The following is a 20,441-nucleotide window of genomic DNA, read 5'->3' on the forward strand; positions in this document are numbered from 1 at the left end:
GTCTATGGTAAAATTATATTTCACAGCAAAGATTTGGTCAAATCTTTTTTGAGATCATCCCACCTGCTCAGCTGAGCTGCTCCTTTTAAATATAACTCATGCAAAACTAAAAACTGTTTTGTCAACAGGCTTAGGTTCAACGTAAAGTGGACCGACCAGACTTCCTGTACCAAGATCATCATTGGTGGTAGTGTAATGGTGTGGGCTTCTTTTTGATGGAAACATTAATTTGGCATGGAGAAGAAAGTCCTCCTGTTTGACGTCTGAGAACTTTTTGTTTCCTTAGCAGAACAATGATCCAAAGCTTCCAAAGTTGAGGGCAAACACATGAAAAGAACAAACTGCAGATTTAGTAAAGGAGGTGTTTTAAGATAGAACTGTTTTTATGAATTCAACTTTTATGATAGTTATTTTTAAAAATTGAAGTTTACAATGTAGCACGCCTTCATTATTATTATTATTAACATTTTAAAAAAAAAATTTCATTTCCCATTTGGTATTTTTCCCTTTAAAAAACATCATTTCATATTTTTAACCCTTAGCATTTTTTGTATTTTTTCTAATTTGCCATTTTTCCATTTTTAACATTTTTAATTTTTGTCATTTAAAAATGTTTAACATTTAACCCTACATTACCAATTTGGAATGCCCCGCCTTACTTTTTGCAAAAATCTAACATTTAAAAAAAAAAGTCACGCTCATAAATTTTTAAAAAGTTTTATTTTATTTTACTTTTTTTTCTTTGGCGTTTTTCTGTCCATTTTCAACATTTTTGACCTTTTATTTTATTTTGTAATTGGGTCTTTTCCCTCCCAGTCCCATCAGCCCCGTTGATGCCGCTGTACAGGTGGGTCTTCAGTCGCGCAGGTGAACATCCGGGTCATCTGCTCGGCGCGCGGTGCTTCTGGACGCGCGCGGGTCTTCCTCACGTTTCATCCGCGAGGAGAAAACTAGAAACTTTACAGCCCAGCTCTACCGTAAGCACCGCTGCGGCTCGTTGCCGCGGCCGGAGCGCGCGCGCGCACGCTGGGAAGGGGTGGCACAGACCAATCATCTGCACGCGGAGGCAGGGGGTGGGGGTGCTGCTGCTGCTCCTGCTCCTGCTGCTGCTCCCGCCATAAGGAGTTAGTTTGCAGAGAGACCCAGCAGACGCGATGCTGCAGAAGAAGCTCCGTCACAAGTGAGTTTGAGGTTTTGCTTCATTTTCTTTCCATAAACAAAGTTTTTCGTTTCTGCAGCTTCATGAGGAAACATCCAGGTTCTCTGTGTCTTAAAGCACGTCCTTGAGGTATTCTCACCTTGATTGCTGCAGGCTTTCTGCAGATTAGGTGGAGTCTGGAGGTCTCCTGCTGTGATTGGCTGAAGTCGGAGGTTCTCCAGCAGAACGCTCCTGTTTGTTTACACCAACTTCCTCCAGCGGCTGATTTCTCTGAGGCAGGTGAGGAACATGTGGACTCCTCTGTGAGGACCAGAAGATGAACGAGTCCTCCTGCTGCCATCCTCCTGCCGTCACGTATCAGCAGAGTTCCCGATGGGACCTCAACGCCAGCTGCGACTGGTCGGCCCCTCGCTGTAACTGGACGTCGGGGGACGGGCCCCTGCAGCTGCCCACCTTCTCCACGGCGGCGAAGGTCCGGGTGATCATCACCTTCATCCTGTGCGGCGTGTCCACCCTCTGCAACTCCGCCGTGCTCTGGGCGGCCATCGGCCACAAGCGCAAGTCTCACGTCCGGGTGTTGATCATCAACCTGACGGCGGCGGATCTGTTGGTCACCTTCATCGTGATGCCGGTGGACGCCGCGTGGAACATCACGGTACAGTGGTTGGCGGGCGACGCGGCCTGCAGGTTCCTCATGTTCCTCAAGCTGCAGGCCATGTACTCCTGCGCTTTCGTGACGGTGGTGATCAGCCTGGACAGACAGTCGGCCATCCTCCGCCCTCTGTCCATCAGCGCGGCCCCGCGGAGGAACAGGAGCATGCTGACGGTGGCGTGGACCATGAGCGCCGTGCTCTCCGTCCCTCAGGTGAGGCAGCGACTCCACAACTAATCACACTGATCCTGATCCGGAGATCCTCTGGAGGAGAACACAAGTCTTGCATTAGGCTTTTCCGTGCACAACCGAAGCTTCTCCTTCATGCTCCAGAGAGCTTCAGAGCGGCGGCGGCGGCTGCAGGCCGCCACACACGCTCCCAGGTTTTTCACTGACAGCAAACGACACGAGCAAGGACAGTCAAATCTGACCTTAAATACTCCATTTAAAAAAAAACAACTTTTTTTTCTAAATTTGATGCAAAAAACACTTTTGTAAGAAAAAGTAAGGATGAGTAATTTCTCATACATAAAAACACACACGTTCCACATGTGCACGCTGCAGCTGGAAAGTGAGAAGTGTGCAGAAAAGAAGATGATCCCACTCAGCACTTTGGATGATTAAAAGCGAGAATGGTGTTTAAAAAAATGTTTAGCAAGAATTCCAGTGTCAAAAAAAAAAAAAACTCAGCTAATAAGCTTTTGCGGGACCTTCCTGCTTCAGTCCAATTATAAAGTGGAAGCAGAATATAATGAACCAGACTTGGATAATGAGGGTCATGCAGAAAAGTTCTGGGTTTTCACCAGAGCTTCTCGTCCCTGAAGGTTTGGAGAAAACAAAGAGGTAAAAAAGAGAAAAGTGATTCTGTGTCCTGTTTTTCATGGTGGCTGTAGAAAACGCCTGTAAATGTGTCTCTATGATGTCTCTTTTATGAGTTTATCAAAGTTTAGATGGATCTTTGATCAGATTTCCTTTTAGTTTAGGACCCTCCCAGAGCCCTCAGGTCTGCTGGGGGTCACAGAGGTCAGAACAAAAACCCACACTGAGGCCTCATTTCAGCACTTTGGGCCTCGCCTGAGGACGTGGGGGCTTCAGCCACTGTGGAGGTTTTCAAGGAAAAAACGAGTTCATCTTAATAGTAAAGCCTTTATGTAGTTTTTACTTTTCCATATGTTTTCATTTGATTTTATAAATTAATTCAATTTATTTTGATTGTACTTGTGGGATGTGTATGTGTTGGAGTTTTATATTTTAATTATTTTATTTTATTATTATTATATTTTTTTCAATGTTTGCTATTTGAACTACTATTGTTTTTATCTTGCTAATATCTATTTTATTCTGGGAAGCACTCGGATGCTTTGTAACAAGAAAAGTGCAAAAAAGTTACATTTGAATTAGAATTGTTATTGTTTCCCCCATCAGTAGAAGTTTCTTTCAAGGCTGAAAACATAAATGTACAGCAAAAATGACCACCAAACAGAAACTTTAAATGTTCTAAGTCGCACGCCGATCATCGTTTGACCTATTTCCAAATCGTTCCCAGTGCTCTTTTAATTTGAATTATCCAGTTTTTAGCCACATTTTTTTTTAAAAGCTGTTGTTTTCAAGGACATAGTTGCTGGAGAGCAGCAGGAGTTCATTAGACATTCACCTCCCCGTTGCTGAGAGCTCTCTGTTTACATGCTGTCTTGCTAGCCTCCAGCCCCACAAACCCCCCACTTAACAATACCGCTGCAACATAAATGGTCAGCAATACTGAATTGGATAAATATTAGACTTCACAATGATTTGAATAAAAGACTCAGAGAAGCAATTTTGAGCTTAATTTTCTCTACATTTGTCCTCATTCATCAGAAAAAGGCCACAAAAGCATGTTAAAAACACAATTTTCATTGGAGTGGGTGTTTTTCATTTTCTGACCAGAGGATAGAGTTTAAAATTAATAAACATATTTTAGCCCCAATGAGGTCCTTTGGAACAAAAACAATGTCAAAACTAAAGTGACTCATGTTCAGATTAAAGCAGAAATATCAATTTTTTATGAGGCAGCGGGAAAATGAATTTTTCTTCCACTTCACAAAATCTTACTCTGAAGCACGATATAAATTAATGCAGCGATCACTTTAGCGAGGAAGACGTCTGCTGGATAAACATGATGCACTCATCAGATTCAGAGATTTGAAAGGTTTTGACTTCTTTCATTCTTTTACCTCCATTTGACCCTTGACCTGCAGCCTCATTTTATTTGATCTATTATACATTTGCTGAACTCCAGCGCCTGAGAAGCTTTCATGCAGGATAATCTATCAGCACACTTCCACAGATGAAAATATGTTGTTGGAAATTTGTGATGTCAAAAATAAAAATAGACGACTAGATCCATGTATGTCTACCTTTTTTCTACCTCATCTAAGATGGGTGGGAGCTAGCGGAAGAGCGTGTAAACAGAGAACTGTTGAATTTTTAATGAACTCCTGCCGCTCTGCGGAAACTATGTCCTAGAAAACAATAGGTTTTTTTTCCCTTTTGTTTTAAATTTTGGCTAAAAACAGCAAAAATCACAATTTATGTACCGCTGGGAACAGCAGCATGTGATTGCAGAGCTTCAGGTTGCAGACACCTGGTCTTGGATAAAAGTTTTCCAACAAAAATCCAAGTAGATCCAAGAAAACTACATTTCCATTGAAGCATTATGCAAAGTTTTTAACGAACATTTTAACATTCGAAAAACAACCCACCCCGCAAGTACACGGAGAAACAACCCATTAGTGGAAATCCAGGTGAGATGAAGATGCAAACTGTTGTTCCTGGAAGGCATGAAGTGCAGCACAAAGACTGAAATCAATGGAAATACCCCCTTGGTGTCTGACCTGCAACAAAAAAACATCACACAACTCACACAAATAATGCACAAAAACTAATTTTATTCCAAGAGTTTAAGTGCAACATTCAATCAAAGCCAATTTAATGCAATTTTGAAAACAAACGCTGACGATTGTCCTGTGTGTCCTTCAACTGGTTGTGCGTCAACGACAGAGACACAATCTGACCTGTTTACGGGTTCTGTAGGTGTTTGGGTTGTTCGGGTCCGTGGGTGGTCATAGAGAGGAGTGGCTGCATTTTAGGGGAAGCACAGGTGTGTTTTGCAGTTCCACTAAGGGGTGTCATGAACACGGAACGATTGTTGTGTGTAAGAGTATGGTGAAGGATTTGACGGTGCCCACTGCGCTACGCTACGTTTGTTAGGGAGGTAAGAGTTCCAGTCCCTTACTGTCCGCGCACAAACCCTGCGCCCATGTGGTGTGCACGTGATGTGTAAGCGCCTGTATAATGTCCACACAAACTTCCTTATGTCTATCAGCTAGGTTGCATGCCCGGATCTCGCCCCTATCACCTGACGGCTCTTTACGGGCCCATTGAAAAAGTGATAGATTTGTACCACGTCCCTGCATCTCACGCTTACTTCTCCTACGACCTACCCTCTGCAGTATGACTGTAGAAAAGATCTCAGTACAGGTTAGGCCATTTCAGAAAGTCCATATCCATCTGTAAGGGTAGTTGTGACTAAGGTTTAAAGATTATCTGATTGATCTTCTGTCCTGCAGATGTTCATTTTCCATAATGTCACCATCACCCACCCAGCAAACTTCACCCAGTGCACCACTAGAGGGAGCTTCGTGACCCACTGGCAGGAAACGGCCTACAACATGTTCACCTTCACCTGCCTCTTCCTGCTGCCGCTCAGCATCATGATCATCTGCTACACCCGGATCTTTATTCAGATCTCCAAGCAGATGACCAAAAAAAACGGTAAGTTACTTCGCAGATGAACAGCGGCCTTCTGCTTCATCCAACCCCAAACTGCACGCCAGATGTTTAGTCTTTGCTTCCATGTTTCCACACCAGTCCTCCTTCAGAAGTTGTTAGTCTGATTTTATTTTTATTTTTTATTATAGTATATTAAAAAAGTCTTCATATTATTCCTTTGCTGAACTCTACAGTTCTTTTCACATTTTTAAAATTCAGTTCCAACACTAAAAGTTAATATAAAAAGCTAAATTATTTAATTTTTGCTTCCAAAATCCAGTCCCAATCAATGCCTTAATAATGAAAACTAATAAAACTCTTGAAGATCTCATCAAAGAAGCCCCACCTGAAGACGTTTCAAATCAGATGAAGCAAAATCAATGCCACCTTTCAGTCCTGAAGGCTAAAGACTTGGTTGATGTCTTCACTCTTGGGGAACCAAAAGACTCAGAAGTCTTGATTAGAAAATATTCTCATGATCAACTGACCAATCAAAACGACACGGAGAACCCAACGATGACTCATACAGGAGGTCGTCAAAGGAACCACTGCACTGCCCCGGAGACAAAGGTGGTCCTCATCCTCTGTGCATCCAGGAAGGCGAATGTAAACATGGTGGTGGTGGTGGTGGTGGTGTGTGTGTGTGTGTGTGTGTGGGGGGGGGGGGGGTCCTGGAGGATCCGCTGGGCCTTTAATTTTTTTCTTATATAAGTAGCACTAATTTGGGACCAAGAGCCGCCATTTCATCTTGAAATGCAAATCATAATATTGGACTTGATAACAATAATACCCTGAGTATCTGCATGCTTCACTTCTGTAACACACTGATGCTAATTTAGTTTCATGAAACACTGAAGAAATTAAATAAGTGTCTAGTATATTAGCACAGCATATGAAAAAGGACAGTATAGTAGCAGCTTTATTTGTTTTGTGCATAGGAAGAACTGAATAGAAATACAGTTAGAGAACAGACATTTATTGTTCAGTGTAGCAAAACAATTATTTAAAACATATATACATATACGAATTCAACATCTGGATGGCAACTATAAAACAATTTTATTATGTTTTCATGAATGAGACATGACAATCTCAGTAATATTTTATAATCTTTGGAATTATTGATCCTCTGCTCATGTTCCTTCAGTTTCCTCCGACGAGCCGCATCTGCGCTGCTCAAAGAACAACATCCCCAAAGCCCGGATGAGAACTCTGAAGATGAGCGTTGTCATCGTCGTCGGCTTCATCGTGTGCTGGACTCCATACTACCTGCTGGGTCTGTGGTACTGGTTCTTCCCCGACGACCTGGAAGGGAAGGTGTCCCACTCGCTCACTCACATCCTCTTCATCTTCGGGCTTTTCAACACCTGCCTGGACCCCATCATCTACGGCCTCTTCACCACTCGCTTCCACAGGGGACGGAGGAAGTGCTACAGCGGGGCGACCGCCACCCTCAGCCTGGAAAGCAAGGTGGTGACGGCCGAGGCTGTGAAGCGTAGCTCAGACGCTTCAGCCTCCAGAGGAGACGCAGGTGAAAAGGACAACAACTCCGCACGGACTGAGCGCCAATCCAGCGGTGGAAACATCTGACTGTAGTCTGGAGGAGGGCCTCCTTTTTCTACTTTGTGTCAAAACCAGCATGCATGTAGAAAACATCTCACTTACCCGTCTGATGCTATGTTCACACCGGGCAAGTGATGCTCCTTCAAGTACACACTGAACTCGGGTTCTTCAACACGCTTTTAGCCTACGGGGTCCACACTAGGCTGAGATGAACTGCAGATACAGCTGCGCTCGGTAATCATTTGGTGGTTTAAACCCCCCAATCCAACCCCTCACTGCTTAGTGTCAAGCAGGGAGGCGCTGGGTCCCATTTGGTACGACTCGATGGTGGATTTGAACTCACAACCTGCCAGTCTCAGGGCAGACACTCTACCGCAAGGCCACTCAGCGGGTTCAAGTCTTGCGAAACATACTCCAGATTAATCATTTACACTTCTATTACGATATTTGAAAGACTTGGTGTCGTACAATTCCTGCAATAAGAACTGCTGAGAATGGTTGAAATGGACGCCACTCATATATCACCACCAAATTTAAGTCCCTGATTGGTCGAAGTTAAACTGGTTTCGTTATACTTTTCCTTCTGAATTTCCCTCCGGGGATCAATAAAGTACTGTCTTATCATATCATATCTTATCCCGACTTTCAGTGGCTGTGCGTTTTTCACATAGAGCCTGGAAACAGACTTAAAAATGCAAGAATTTTTCAGTTTTCAGTTTCTTTTTTATTTCAAACACAAATGAAAAATCAACACAGTGGTTTAAAAAATACATAAAACAATACAGTGTGTTTGGAAATGAGTGGGTTGAAGAGAAATCTTGTCTGATCCCACCCCTTTTTACAACACCTGATGATGCTCATATTTCTATTTACAGATATGTACAAAACGTGCACGGTACAATTTGAACACGGAACCCTAAAACGGACACATTTGTGCGTTTTTCATAGACTTTTCATTGAAAGGGGTCACTTGAACGTGCATATCCGAGCCAGGTGTGAACGTATGTCTGGATGAGTTTTCATACCCGAGTCTCTGTCTCAACCCTCCTTTGACAGTGAAGCGCGTTGGAAAAGACGGTTGCATGTTGACCAGCTGCTTTGAAAAAACCTTTAGTGGTGTCTGCAGATGAACCAGCCATTAAACAAATCCAAAACAAGGAGGTGACGCTCATTCAATGTGAGAAAAAACAGATGCCTAACAGGTGAAGAGGGCTTATGGTTTTGCCAAAGGAATGTTTCATTCAATCAGTGGGTTCAGGCAGCTGAGCATTTGGTTCAGACAAACCGTTTTAACAACTAAGAAAAACTATACTAATAAGGAAAGTAAAGGAGCTATGGTGGAGTGTCTGTTATTTACAGGTTGACTCTTCTGAATCAAACAGGTTACAGAATTCAGATTAGGAAAGTGCTTTTCTTATATCTTTGGAGTTTTTTTTTACGTTTTATTTTACTTACAAGGTGTAGGTTAGAGAATCTCGCCCCGCCCCACAAGAACTTAAATCCTGCTGCACTTCCTCATGTTCTCCACAGCCTCTGACTGTTTCTCACCTCATGATGCCGCACGAGCCCAGAACACAAGCGGAAAGACAAAGTACAGCTGCTGTGATCTGGACAGGGCCGCAAATCATCCCGCTCAGCTCGCACTGCAAAACAACTGGCTGGAGAAAACACGTGTGACTCCACGTTCACGATGAGCAGCAAGGCTACACGCTGGATTACACTGAAGATCCAGTTATGTCCACATGGAGCCATACGCATGTGGGAGAATCAAATCAGCTGATGGGAGTAAAGTGTTTTTCTTTAAACAGATTATTTATTTGCTTTGTGTGGATTCTATTCAGGCTTTGGAACATTTTTGTTTGTTTTGTTTTAGATGTACTTCTGCATCTTCTGTTGGACTAAAGGACTCCTGTCAAGGTTTTAGAAAGAAAATAACGTCATCTGCAAAGAAAGTGACCAAAACTGTTCACAGGAGTCATCTAGAGAAAAAAAAAACCTGCAACAACATCCTTCTTTGCCATCGGAAGAACTTAACATTAGTATGTTTTTGCTTTTATTTGTTGGCATAAATACAATACTAACATGGTCTAACTCACCTGAAGTTTCACAGCACGATTATCCAAATAATCATTAAATGCTCTTAATCTTACCTATTTTTTTAATTATTTTTTTAAAAAAGTCACTGCCAATCATTCTGATTGATGAAAGTTTTCCTCTTTGAGCTCCTGGGTTGACTTTTTGTGGTGTAACTTCTAAAAATCATCATTTTGTGTTTTTCTGCTGCACTTCCCCCTCTTGCCTGAAACCCCCTGACGAGTCTCCTTTTGTTTTATTCCCAGATTTTTCGGGTGTTTTCTTCGAAGTGAAGGTGAGTCAGTTTTGCATCTATAATCCTGGTTTCCAAAATGTTCTCTGATTAACGGGATACATCAAATGCTGTTGAAATACCTCCAAAACATCCAGAGTAAAGGGAAGTTAAGAAAATACAACAACAAAAAAAGATGTAATAAATTCATCTGTGAAGAAAAGGATAAAAGCTAGATCTGCAGAATCTGAAAAAGATAAACACACAAAAAACAACAACTGTAATGATGTTAATGTTTGATGTTTTTAGAAAATGTAAATCACTCAAAACACACAAATGTAATCAATATTAAAATATATATTTAACCCTGGAGAAGCACTTGGGGCAACTTTTGAGGTGGGGTTTTTTTTTTTTTTTTTTTTTTTTTTTATATTTTTGTTATTTTATTTTTATTCTGTTGTCAATTGCTGGTACTAAAAGATTTTTTGTAAGTGGTTAAATTGACTCTAAAACACCAGAAGAATATTGTTTGGTTTCTGCAGGATATAAATAATAATTCTTTTGTTGTGTTTGAATTAAATTAAATTAAATAAAACAAAATAAAAGATTACATTTGTGACTTTGATTGTAGAAAAAGCCTTTTACGGTTTAACAAACATGATGTCATCGTCCAACCAGAGCTGCTGTCCGCGGCCTGCAGCATCGTCTCTGTCTGCACAAGTCAGCATTTCGGGTCAAGTCTGAATGAAAAGACAGAGCCGCCTCGGGCTGACTGAAAAAGTTCTGACAAACACAGAGTTTGGATTCAGCCCGACGGGTCACCTGCTGGGATTCTTGCACTTGTTTCTGTTTTTGAGTGTTCTCACCAAATACTCCAGGAAAATAGACTTAAATGCCTCGTTGGAAGCAAAAAGATCAAACCCTAACAATGAGGTCTAGATGAGTCTGATTAGATTTGTTGTTAACAGGACAGCTGCTACTACATGAAGAAAATCATTGATCATCACTGAAAAGCTCTTCATGTTTCTCACATCCAATAAAACTCTGTTAGAGGAGCTCACAGTGGCAAAAAACAACAAAAGTTCAAAATGTTCCAATTAGCCAGAACAGGAACTGTTTTTTCCCCTAAAAACCAAATGAAAAAACACAATTCCTAATTGGTCAAACAGAACAAAGTATTTCACTGAATAAAAATGTACCTAAAGTTTTTCTAATGAGGCACAATTTTCACATTCCTGTTCAAATTGACAATTGAATTAAACTACAGCCATAATGAAGATCTACAGAGGAAAAATAGATGCGAATGCAATGAAATATTTAATTCAGTAAACCAAAAACTAAATTTCACTTAATAGAATCTAAATAATTTCTTTTAAAAAAATCAGAAACCCCTAACCATAAATAAGGAAAGTCTTTTTGCAATTTTAGTTTAGTTAATATATTGTTTACTAGAAAAGAAGATTTTTGGTCTTTAATCAGTTTTCAAAAACAAAAAAGCTTTGAAAACCGTGTGTGTATATGAAATGAGTATAAACAATATATGTATAGGACAAATCAGGTTCAGTTGATAGTAAACAGTTTAAAGTAAAACTTGCAGTGTTCACATCTGTCTCCATGACGAGCCAAAGTGTCGTCGTTTGTCAGATTCAGATAAAGTGCACAGATTGTTAAAAACCGTTCAGACAAAATCTAATTTCAGTGCAATCGTCCATAACTGCTTATGTCATCTCTAAATGACATTTAACGCAAAGTTGACCTTTTCAGTTGCTGCACCTCTGGAACAGATGGAATACAGAGTCGTAAAGAGTCGGCCAGAGCTTGTCAGAGTCTGATTGGAGAAGAACTCTAACTCTTGAGATGTTACAGTCGCCAATAATCTCACAACATGAGACTGAAACAGGAACTGCACCCTTTTTGTGGTTTTTACTTTGCATGTTATTGTAAAAAAAAAAAAAAAACTGAAACAAGAAAGTATTTGAAAGAAATTGATGTTTTCTCCACAATTTTGTAAAACTCTGACACGATGAAGATAATTTAACCTCTGCATGAAATAATGTTTTAAGGGTTATTATTAATATTACTAATAATATTGTTATTATTTTACAATCTTTAAATTGTTTTTATCACCAATAGTTTTATCAATTCTACATTTACTCCCCCAAAAAGACAGAAAGGAACATTTGCTTTTTAGGACAGACTTTACTGCCATCTGGTGGCTTGAAGTCATCAGACCACAATAGACAAATTTATTAATCAACAAATTAAACAAGTTGGCGTAATTTATTTATTTATTCTGCAGAGTTATCTTAAAATAAATATCTGAGTTTGCTTAGAGATGTGAACGAAGCCAAAATGAGTGTAGAAATGCTTCTGCAGTCGTGGACCTATGAACTATTATTTGTTTCCTAACAAATAATGATCCCAAAGATAGAAAACTAATGTTTATATTTTTTTCTATAAAAATAAATAAATAAAACAAACCTAAAAGGTTGTCTTCGTACGCACCTTTGTCTTAATTGGAACTTTTTTTTTTTACTTCACTTTCTTCAAGTCAATAAAAGACAGAGAATAAAATTTACTGAACCCAATTTTTTTTTATAGCAGTTGGAGTGTCAAGGATCTAGAAAACATCAGCAGATTAAAATAAAAAGTTAATTGAAGGATCAAGAATTGACAGAAAAGCCTTTTTAGAAAAATATGCAAAGAATTACTGGTCTATGAATCAACTGGTGGACGAATGGATTCAGTTTAGAAGATGAGTAGAAGCACCGGTGAAGAAGTAGAACAATGGAAAGACTGATGGACAAAATGATTTGGTCATCAAATATCTGGATGGATGTACATCTGTGGATTGGAATGAATAGATGTGCACTGTAAGGAAGCTTGAGAGGTTAGGCAGACTGATAGCATCCTGAATAGGTGGATGAGAAAAACAGGTAACTGGAGGGATGGATGAGGAGATGTACTGGTAGACTGATGTGGATGGGTTGACACTGACAGACAGAGTTTCCTGGACAGATAGATGGGTAAATAAAAACAAACATCAGTTTGTTTAATTACCAGTTAACTTAAATTCCACGTCTAAAGCTGGTTATATCTGACAAATTTTGATTCACTAGTTCACGATTCAGTTTGACTCATGTTTTGATTAAAAAACATTCAAAATCGGTTGTTTTTTGTAAATAAATAAACATATTTAACGTAACTAGTGGTTTCAATCAACGACAGAACTCTGTTTACTAAAATCATGAATTCTTACAGGAAAACATTTTTGCCTAATAGAAATACAGGAATTGCTGCTTTGAAGCAAAATCCATTCATGTAATTAAAGATTAGCAATTGATATTGACTATTTTATGTCAATTAAAGCTTTTTTGTAACCCCTTCCATAATTAAAGGTTACAGAATAATACAAATTTGGAAGATTATTACGTCAAATATATATGAATCTGACTAGATTATTCTCTGCGAGGTTCGTATGCTTGCAGGGAAGGTTGCATGTGACATTTTTTTAGTGAGTGTACAGACGTCGCTTCCATAAACAGCTCCCCAGGTGGCAGAGATAGTTGGCAGAGTTTTGAGCGTGGAGATGAAGCAGATGGGATGAACATGCTAAGACGTCCCTTCACAGCCATGGAGAAAAGGATTTACAGCTAAAAAAAATAAAGCCTCTGCACTTTGCTCAGATGAATTTCTGTAAAAGTGTCATTCCACTAATCTTTTTACTGACATCACACCCCCATCCTCCCCCATCCACTCAAGTTACACCCCCACTGGCCTGCATGATCCTGGCACCTGTTCTTTTGAAGAGCTGAAGCAGGTCTGGTGATGAAATACAACCTGCTTTTCTTATGTACTATAGGTGAGGCGACATTTGTTTCAGGTTAGACAATAAAATGCTTGAATCTCCAAAAGGTATTTACTTGCCGGCCACTTTGCTAGGTAAACTTTCTTTGTACCGGGTTAGACCCCCTTTTCTTTTCATATTGTTGACGCCAAATTCTGACTCTACCATCCGAATGTGGCAGCAGAAATGGAGACTTATCAGACCAGACAAAGTTTTTTCCAATTTTCTATTATACTTCTTGATGAGCACATGAGAATTGTAGCCTCAGTTTCCTGTTCTTAGTTAACAGAAGTGTGGTCTTCTGCTGCCGTAGCCCATCTGCCTCAATGTTGGGTATTCAGAGATGCTCTTCTGCAGACCTTGGTGGTCACCAGTGGTTCTTTGAGTTCCTGTTTGAGTTACTGTTGCCTCTGGAAAAGTGTTGAGTTTGGAAGAAAACGGCAGTTGCAAGCAGAAATTCAAAAAGTTATACCTGGGCTAATCAAAACCCCTTCCTGTAGTGAGTCTGTGGCACAATAGTAGCAGAGCAGCAAGCACAGCACATGAGCACAAATCAATGGTAACTGTTTAGCACAGTGGTGGAAGTGACATATTGAGGGCTCCATCTGGTTTTATAACTTCATAAATTAATGCAAAAACAAACACTCATTACTTACATTTAAATGTAAACTCCTGCGTTTCCCACCAGCTTACCGGCGGAAGGATAGCCAGCCCTAAGTCGCTACAGCTCCTTCTTAAAAAATTTTACACTCAGACATCACTAAAGCTTCAAATGTCCCAACAAATGGACCAATATGGAAGAGCCAGATAGGGTTCAATTTGGAGTACCAGAATCAGGGAACCCTGCAGTAAGAGAAAAGTCAAACAGACATTTTTTAAGTGTGTAAAGTTTATAAATGTGTTTGAAATTTTTTTTTTTTCCCTTTAGTGTGCCTCAAGATGATGAAGCTACTGTATGTATTTAGACCGGTTTAAAACTATGCAGCAAGCCAAAAGAGAAACACAGTTGGACACCAACAGTTGATAACTTTGCATCTACTTTATTTCTACTTCACATATATAGGGACATGCTACAACATCTTTATTGGCAGTTGTAAAGGATGTTGATTCTGGTGACGTCCCAGAAGGACAAGCCGTTCCTCTGGCCGATGGGGACATTGGGATTAGGGATGGGGGTGATGGTATCCCGCCCATAGGCAACGGAGAAGGCATCTCTTCCATAGTGCATGATGGAGGAGTAGTCATAGGGGGTGTTCAGGTTGTTGGTCTGTTGTTTGTAAAAGTTGTAAGCATCACCATCAATGATGTTCTCCCAGTTGATCTGAACGTAGCTGTCTCGGTCGCTCCTGCACTGCTCATGCTGGAAGCCCAGAGCGTGGTTGAGCTCGTGCTCTATAATGCCTCTGTAAATGCAGCCTCCTCTGTTGAGAGACAGCTCCTGAAGTCCTCCCTTTCTGCCCAGCTCAGAGTAGCAACCGCCTTTGCTCACGATGCTGATGAAGTCGTACTCATTGGTGCGACGGACAAAGCGGATGCAAGTGGAGGCGTAGAAGCCGGTCATGGCATTTTCAATGATCGCCGCTTCATTTGCAGTGTACTCATTGCTAATGACGTAGGGGATCATCACGTAACCATTGGAGTACTTTGTCCAAAAGCAGCTGCTGTCTGCGCAAAAAATGGCATTTCTGGTCTTAGGGGCCAGCAGATCCCCCTGAAACAGGAAATGTTTTGAACCGTTGTTTGCGGTAAGGATTCTGGTGGTGATATCTATTGTGTCTTCTTCATGGGCTTCATGACCATCTTCATGGCCTTTGTCTTGGCTGTCCTTAAGGCCGTTTTCATGGCTGTCTTCATGACCATCTTCGTGGCTATCCTCATGGCCTCCTTTGTGACTTTCTTTCTCTTGGACGGGCAACGTCTGGGCGATGCCGAGCAGGAGCAGCAGGAGCAGGCAGACGGAAGGAGGCATGTTCATGGTTGATGGAGGTTTCTGAGCTGCTGTAGACAGACCCCTCAAAGCTTGATGTCTGCCTCAGTTCAGTCCAGCCTCTTTATACTCACCTGTGGAGGTGTGTCTTTAGCAAGATTGTGGGCAGGGGGCAACCTTGTTTGTCCAAAGTAAACCTCTGAAGGGAGGACCCCACAGACAAACCTACTTTCTCAACATCGTTTAATGTACTTGATTCTAACCTAATCAATAATGTACACATCCGGGTTCTAATGGTATAAATGTGTCAACATTGGATTGGATTATGCAACACACTTTTGACCTTTTCCATCCATCCATCCTGTGAACCTGTTTTATCCGTTTTGGGGTCATGGAGTTGCTTGAGCCAATTCAACTACGGTTTAGCAAAGGTGGTGAAGCCCCCCTGAACAGCGTGTCAGTCTGAAACAGGTCCACATAATCACATGCTCAACTACGGCATGATTAATTCATGAAGCATGCACCCGAAGAACATGCAAACTCCACAAAGAAAGGTCCCAGTCAGGTTTTGAACCAGGACTTTTTCACTCTGAGGTGAGAGTGCTAACTGCTATTCCACAGTGCAGCCGAGACTCAATGACAGTAAGAACCAACACCAATTTCAGTAGAGTGGGACTTCAATTTATGCGTTTTTTTTACGTGTATTTATTGCTGGATTGTATTTTACTAATTATTTTTTCTATTTTTGTCAGCAGTCTGGGCTAGGTATAAACATCAATAAACCATTACAACCAGACTTCATATTTTGAGTTAAATCTGAATCAACCATTAGATTTAAAAGTGGTCTCGACTAATTTTTTATCCAGTAAAGACAGAAACTTTGCTTTAAGAGTTGATATCAAAGTATCATTAGAAATCCCAATTTTTTATGTGCATCAATGTAACCCCCGTTACAAATACACTCAGTAATGATATAAAAAGGTCAATAAATATTAATAAACAACATGATAAAAACAGCTAAAAGTTGTGAGGATAAAAATATAAATAGTATTCACATTAATAATTTATAGGTTTTATTACTATTTTTGTTTAAAAAGAGAAATTGTTTTTGTTTTCGATAAAGTTTAAAGTTTTTTCAAGAGCCCCCCCCCTAACCTGTGCGGCGCGTAGCGGAGAGATAGGCCTGTTTAGGGCAGAGACAGCAAGCACGCGCAGCAGAGTAGCCATTAGCTGAAAAACTACGGTGAAAAACTAAAATAACGGTGCAAACCTGTTGTCTAGCCAGACCGGAAGAGGGGTGTGAGCCAAATAAGATTTTATGCCATTACGAGACGAGTTTTGGTGAGTTTTGTTTTGTATTTTGCCTACTTTTGTGGCGTGGGTTTTGCCGTGATGAGGCGAGCCCAGTTGAGACCAATTTAAGTTGTGAAAAGATGACAAAACAGTACTTTTGAGTTATTTATAATTTTTCTTTGACACTTCGAAACATGAATGTATTTTATTTGATGTATTTTGGGTATAATTTGTGTGAAAAGAAGCTAATTTTGCAAGTAGAGTTGGATGTATGAAAAAGAAAAAAGAGCAGCCGCCATTTTAAGTTTCTAAAGAGTCACGTAGCCTTCTAGTGCGGCTCCGCTTTCATTTTGGAGTGGTTTTATTTTGCATATGGACTAAAATTATTTTTATGGCCTGTCCTGCAGGCCAGGTTTTTGAGTCCCCCCGAGAGTAATTGGGAGACGGTTCCGGACCGGATCATTCTGGACTTCTCCTGATCCATGGATGGCGAGCCTACCCAAGGAGCACGATAATCCGGACTGCCTGTAGAGCATCACGTGGTCCTTTACTTTTCCTCACTACTACAAAATCTCTGCCAAGGTCGCGGTAGGAGATTGAACACTAACTGTGGATCCAATATACTTTAAAGGAGCACTACCAAAACTGGATACGTCTGCTAACAAACTTTAAAGGATTTTGCTAAGCAATTGGACATTTAGAAAAACAGTTCTTTGTTTGCTTTGCATATTGAATTGTCTTTTGTTTGATATCTGATATTTTGTAACTTTAAAGGATACTTTTGGTGTAAATTTAAAGTGACAAAACTGATTTACAAAAAAGTGAAAAGGGTAGATATAGTGAACTCAAAAGAAAGCTTAAACTAAATTTAAGTTAAATAAATTTAGTTCTGTAACTAAAATCCCTTTAAACCAAATGACCGGTCATCTTTAATTAAAATAGATTGAAACTGAAATTAACTTGAACAAAACCTTTTATTTGAACTTTAACAGAAAAAGTAAAGGAAAAAACAACATAAAGGGTGTTGAAAAGGTGTCTTAACATTACTTAAGAACCATATTTGTATGTTTATTGTTGTTTGTCAATCATTCAGTAAACTGCCGGCTTTTTCTTTTTCCATTCTACCTTTATATTGACTCTTGGCTCTTTTATTCAATACACACCACTCCGTGCGAACCTATATCTGGTCCAGTAGCCTGACTACCTCTGCCTAATAGCATAGGTGCTACATCAACATTAAAATTAGAAACTTTTGTCACCTGTTTCCTTGTCTATAGATTCAGAGAAACAAATTTCTCGAGGCTCAAACAGATGTAAAACCAAATCATGTTGATTGGTTTTTAGGAGACTGCATTTGTTCTATCGACATCTCTGTGGACATTTTGGGCTCCCTAAGCTTCCTAACACTGAGGTGAACCCGTCTTACTGCAGCTTTAAGTTTGCTTACAACCCATCCGCCTGCTCCTCCCCGCTCTCACCCAAACAAATATTGCACACAGGCACATAGGGCTCCGGGGAACTGGATGGGTGGGTTATGCTGGCGGGGCTCACTGGGGATGCCTCTCTCTGGGTTTGCGTTGGCGCCCGCCCTCCACCCCGCTTTTACTTGCATATTAGACACTCTGATTCATCTAGGGCAGGGGTGTCAAACTTATTTTGGTTCGGGGGCCACATTCAACCAGTCTGATCTCAAGTGGGCCGGACCAGTAGCGTAAAGGCAAAATAACAGCTTTGTTTTTGTTTTTTTATTTGATTGGCTTCAACCAACATGGTAGCCTAATCATTTCTTATTACACATTCATTCACAGAGGCCAATGGCTCTTAATTAAAATTAATTTCACTTTAAAACAAAAATATTGGTTTATTCAATTTTATACAGCCTGAATATTTTAAATCTGACACTGAAGCAATCCTGATAATAAATTCAAGAGGTGCTACAGAAAAAAATGAAACATCTTCCTAAAATGTAATTATTATTATTATTCATTATTAGAAGAATCTTTTCCTGGTTTCTGCCTGAATTTTGTGGCAACACCTGCCTTCTTCCTGACCTTTGATGGAGCACCATCAGTGACCAAAATTACTTCAATTACCAGTTCACTCCAACATTGTATGTATGCACAGCTGTACATACATATCTGTGATGTTGGTGCTTTCATCAATAATGACTGAAAATACAAAAAATGACTGGATTCCTTCATATGGCTGCCCATGTTTCCTCAGAGATGTTGGATCTGATCATAATTCTTGACAGACTCATGTTTAAAGTCAACTGCTTTTTGGGAACAAAACTTCTGCAGCCTTCAGCATTTTTCAATAAGTTCACCATCAGAAAATGGTTTGGATGTTTGCTCCAACTTGTCTGCAATAAGGTAGCTAGGTGCCACTGCGCCATCACTGACATCACGGCTGCAGTAAATCCAGATGGTTATTTATCGGTCCAGCTAATAGTTGCTAAATCTTTTTTTTCTTCACTGCAAATGGGGAAACTTTTCTTTCTGGAGAGTCTCATAGTGGTGCTGAATGTTATATTCTTGGATAACCTGTTGATGACATACCAAGCATGCAGGATTGCATTCAGCTCCGTGAACAAATAAAACGCTTTCCATTTTCCTGGAAAGCTCAGGACTTCACTTCAACTTTTTTTTTCTTTTTGACAACATTTTAGTCATTAAGGGTGTCACTACTGATCATCTTTTGGTGATTAAGCTCACAGGGGAACCAAACTACTGCCTACCCAGACACAGAGCTGTTAGGTTTCGTTTTTGGCACATGCAGAGTTATGTTGTTTCACCTGTTAAGCTTTTCCTTTGTTTCCCCTAGTGACGGAATTGCGCATTTCGGTTATTTCTTTAAAAAATCATAACTCGCCACAGGAATGGACTAGAAACTTGCTTTCTTTTTTAAACATCCTTATGATTTTTACTCTTCATTCGTGGGCCAGACTAAACCACCTGGCGGGCCGTTTGTTTGACACCCCTGATCTAGGGCATTGTGGGGAGGGTCTGGTGGAGGGGGGCACGGTGAAACATCCGTGCTCACCTTTCACTGCCCCCCCCCCCCACACACACACACAATTTTAACTAGCAGCACACACACAGCAAACCTGGGGGCTGGCTCGCTGGGACCCTCTGGGGCTTTCCCTCCCCATCACAGAGAGGGGAGGGCACTGAGAGGGTTGGGGAGGGGGGCTCAGATATTATGGCGGGGGGGTTGTAGTGTGTGGGGTTATGGGGGGTGGCTGTGGGTGCGTGGCGGTCTCTGGGTTGCTCAGGTCGCGTGCCAGGGCTGGCTTGCGGAGACGGGGCGCCGGTTGGGTGGTGGGTGGTTCATGGGCTCTGGGGGCCCTGGCTTCGTCCTTGGCCCTTGTCTCGGTGTCCGGCGCCCGGTGGCCCCCATGGCTGCCGTCTGGTACGGCTAAGTGCTCCTGTCCTGTGGCCGGGTTCCCTTATGCCTCTGGTCATTGGGGGGGGGGGGGGGCATGTAGGGGACCTTCTCTGCGCCTAGCTGGTTGGGTGGGCGGTCCCCTCCTCCTCCCCTCCTGGGCTGCCTGTGTCCGGGTGCTGGGGGGGGGGGCTCCTGGCCTGGGGGGCTCTCCTCCCCTCTCATGGTCTGGCTGGTCTGGGTGGGTAGGATCTGGTTCCCCTTATGAACACACGGTTCACTTCGGCAGCATGCATGTATCTCCACCCCCACGTGCACATGCACACTGCTACACTGCTCCCTGTCTGCTTCATCCCTCCTCCTAACCCACAGTGTATTGATGGACAGATATTTTCCGCTCATCCTCGTGTCAGATTTTCACCTTTGATGTAATATTTGTCTTTCCAGCAGATCTGGTATAATTGTTACAGCTTAAAATAATAACTTATCCAAATCAGTACT

At 41.2% G+C, this 20,441-nt stretch overlaps 2 protein-coding genes and 1 long non-coding RNA gene across 5 annotated transcripts; 2 read left to right on the forward strand and 1 right to left on the reverse strand.

Annotated features, from left to right (window-relative positions):
• The first annotated feature begins 768 nt into the window (after window positions 1-768).
• Window positions 769-9,925, forward strand: gnrh-r1 (gonadotropin-releasing hormone receptor 1). Of its 3 annotated transcripts, XR_002872382.1 has the most exons (5): window positions 769-1,180; window positions 1,313-2,024; window positions 5,420-5,624; window positions 6,769-9,223; window positions 9,524-9,925. XR_002872382.1 is itself a non-coding variant. In XM_011493575.3 (4 exons), the coding sequence occupies exons 2-4, from the start codon at window positions 1,476-1,478 to the stop codon at window positions 7,209-7,211; spliced, it is 1,197 nt and encodes a 398-aa protein (XP_011491877.1). In that variant the 5' UTR covers window positions 769-1,180; window positions 1,313-1,475; the 3' UTR covers window positions 7,212-9,386.
• A 4,435-nt stretch (window positions 9,926-14,360) lies between these two features.
• Window positions 14,361-15,361, reverse strand: mahce (hatching enzyme like protease). The gene is given in 1 exon segment (NM_001104735.1): window positions 14,361-15,361. A coding segment is annotated over 1 exon segment (894 nt). The 5' UTR covers window positions 15,312-15,361; the 3' UTR covers window positions 14,361-14,417.
• Window positions 15,362-16,397: 1,036 nt separating this feature from the next.
• LOC111947171 lies at window positions 16,398-17,686 on the forward strand. The gene is made up of 2 exons (XR_002872996.1): window positions 16,398-16,604; window positions 16,964-17,686. It is a non-coding gene; the product is annotated as an uncharacterized LOC111947171 (long non-coding RNA).
• The last annotated feature ends 2,755 nt before the right edge of the window (window positions 17,687-20,441 follow it).

This window comes from Oryzias latipes, chromosome 3 (genome assembly GCF_002234675.1).
Source record: "Oryzias latipes chromosome 3, ASM223467v1".
Lineage (NCBI taxonomy): Eukaryota > Metazoa > Chordata > Actinopteri > Beloniformes > Adrianichthyidae > Oryzias > Oryzias latipes.